At 65.3% G+C, this 297-nt stretch overlaps 1 protein-coding gene across 1 annotated transcript in view; it reads left to right on the top strand.

Annotated features, from left to right (window-relative positions):
• LOC104498602 (chromosome unknown open reading frame, human C6orf132) overlaps positions 1 to 297 on the top strand; it is a gene marked incomplete at its 5' end in the record, with an annotated part of 9,297 nt that overhangs the window by 8,016 nt on the left and 984 nt on the right. Inside the window, one exon of the mRNA XM_010142002.1 lies at positions 81 to 277. Within this exon, the coding sequence (XP_010140304.1) occupies positions 81 to 277 (197 nt within the window). The remainder of the gene's footprint in view (positions 1 to 80; positions 278 to 297) is intronic.

Raw genomic sequence — 297 nt, 5'->3', positions numbered from 1 at the left:
GGTCGTCTGCCGCCGCCGCCTTGCTGATGGGCCTCCTGGAGTCCGGGCAGCTGAACCAGCCCCGCCGTGGTGCGCCCAAGGAGGAGGAGAACGGGGAGACTGTGCTGGACTATGGCATTATCCCTCCACCTCCTGAATTCAGCAACGAAGCAGATGAGACCGAGGGCCCCCTCCCAAGTCAGGAGGAGAACCACAAGTGCCCCAGCTTCCCCAACTGCAGTCGGGGCTCAGAGGCACAGCGGTATGTCAGGTGGCCCAGCTACAGCGACGGCTATGGGGAGGGCCGAGGGCCACCAG

Source organism: Buceros rhinoceros, unplaced genomic scaffold, assembly GCF_000710305.1.
Source record: "Buceros rhinoceros silvestris isolate BGI_N320 unplaced genomic scaffold, ASM71030v1 scaffold19628, whole genome shotgun sequence".
In the NCBI taxonomy this organism is placed as follows: domain Eukaryota; kingdom Metazoa; phylum Chordata; class Aves; order Bucerotiformes; family Bucerotidae; genus Buceros; species Buceros rhinoceros.
This window is presented reverse-complemented; position numbering and strand designations above follow the sequence as displayed.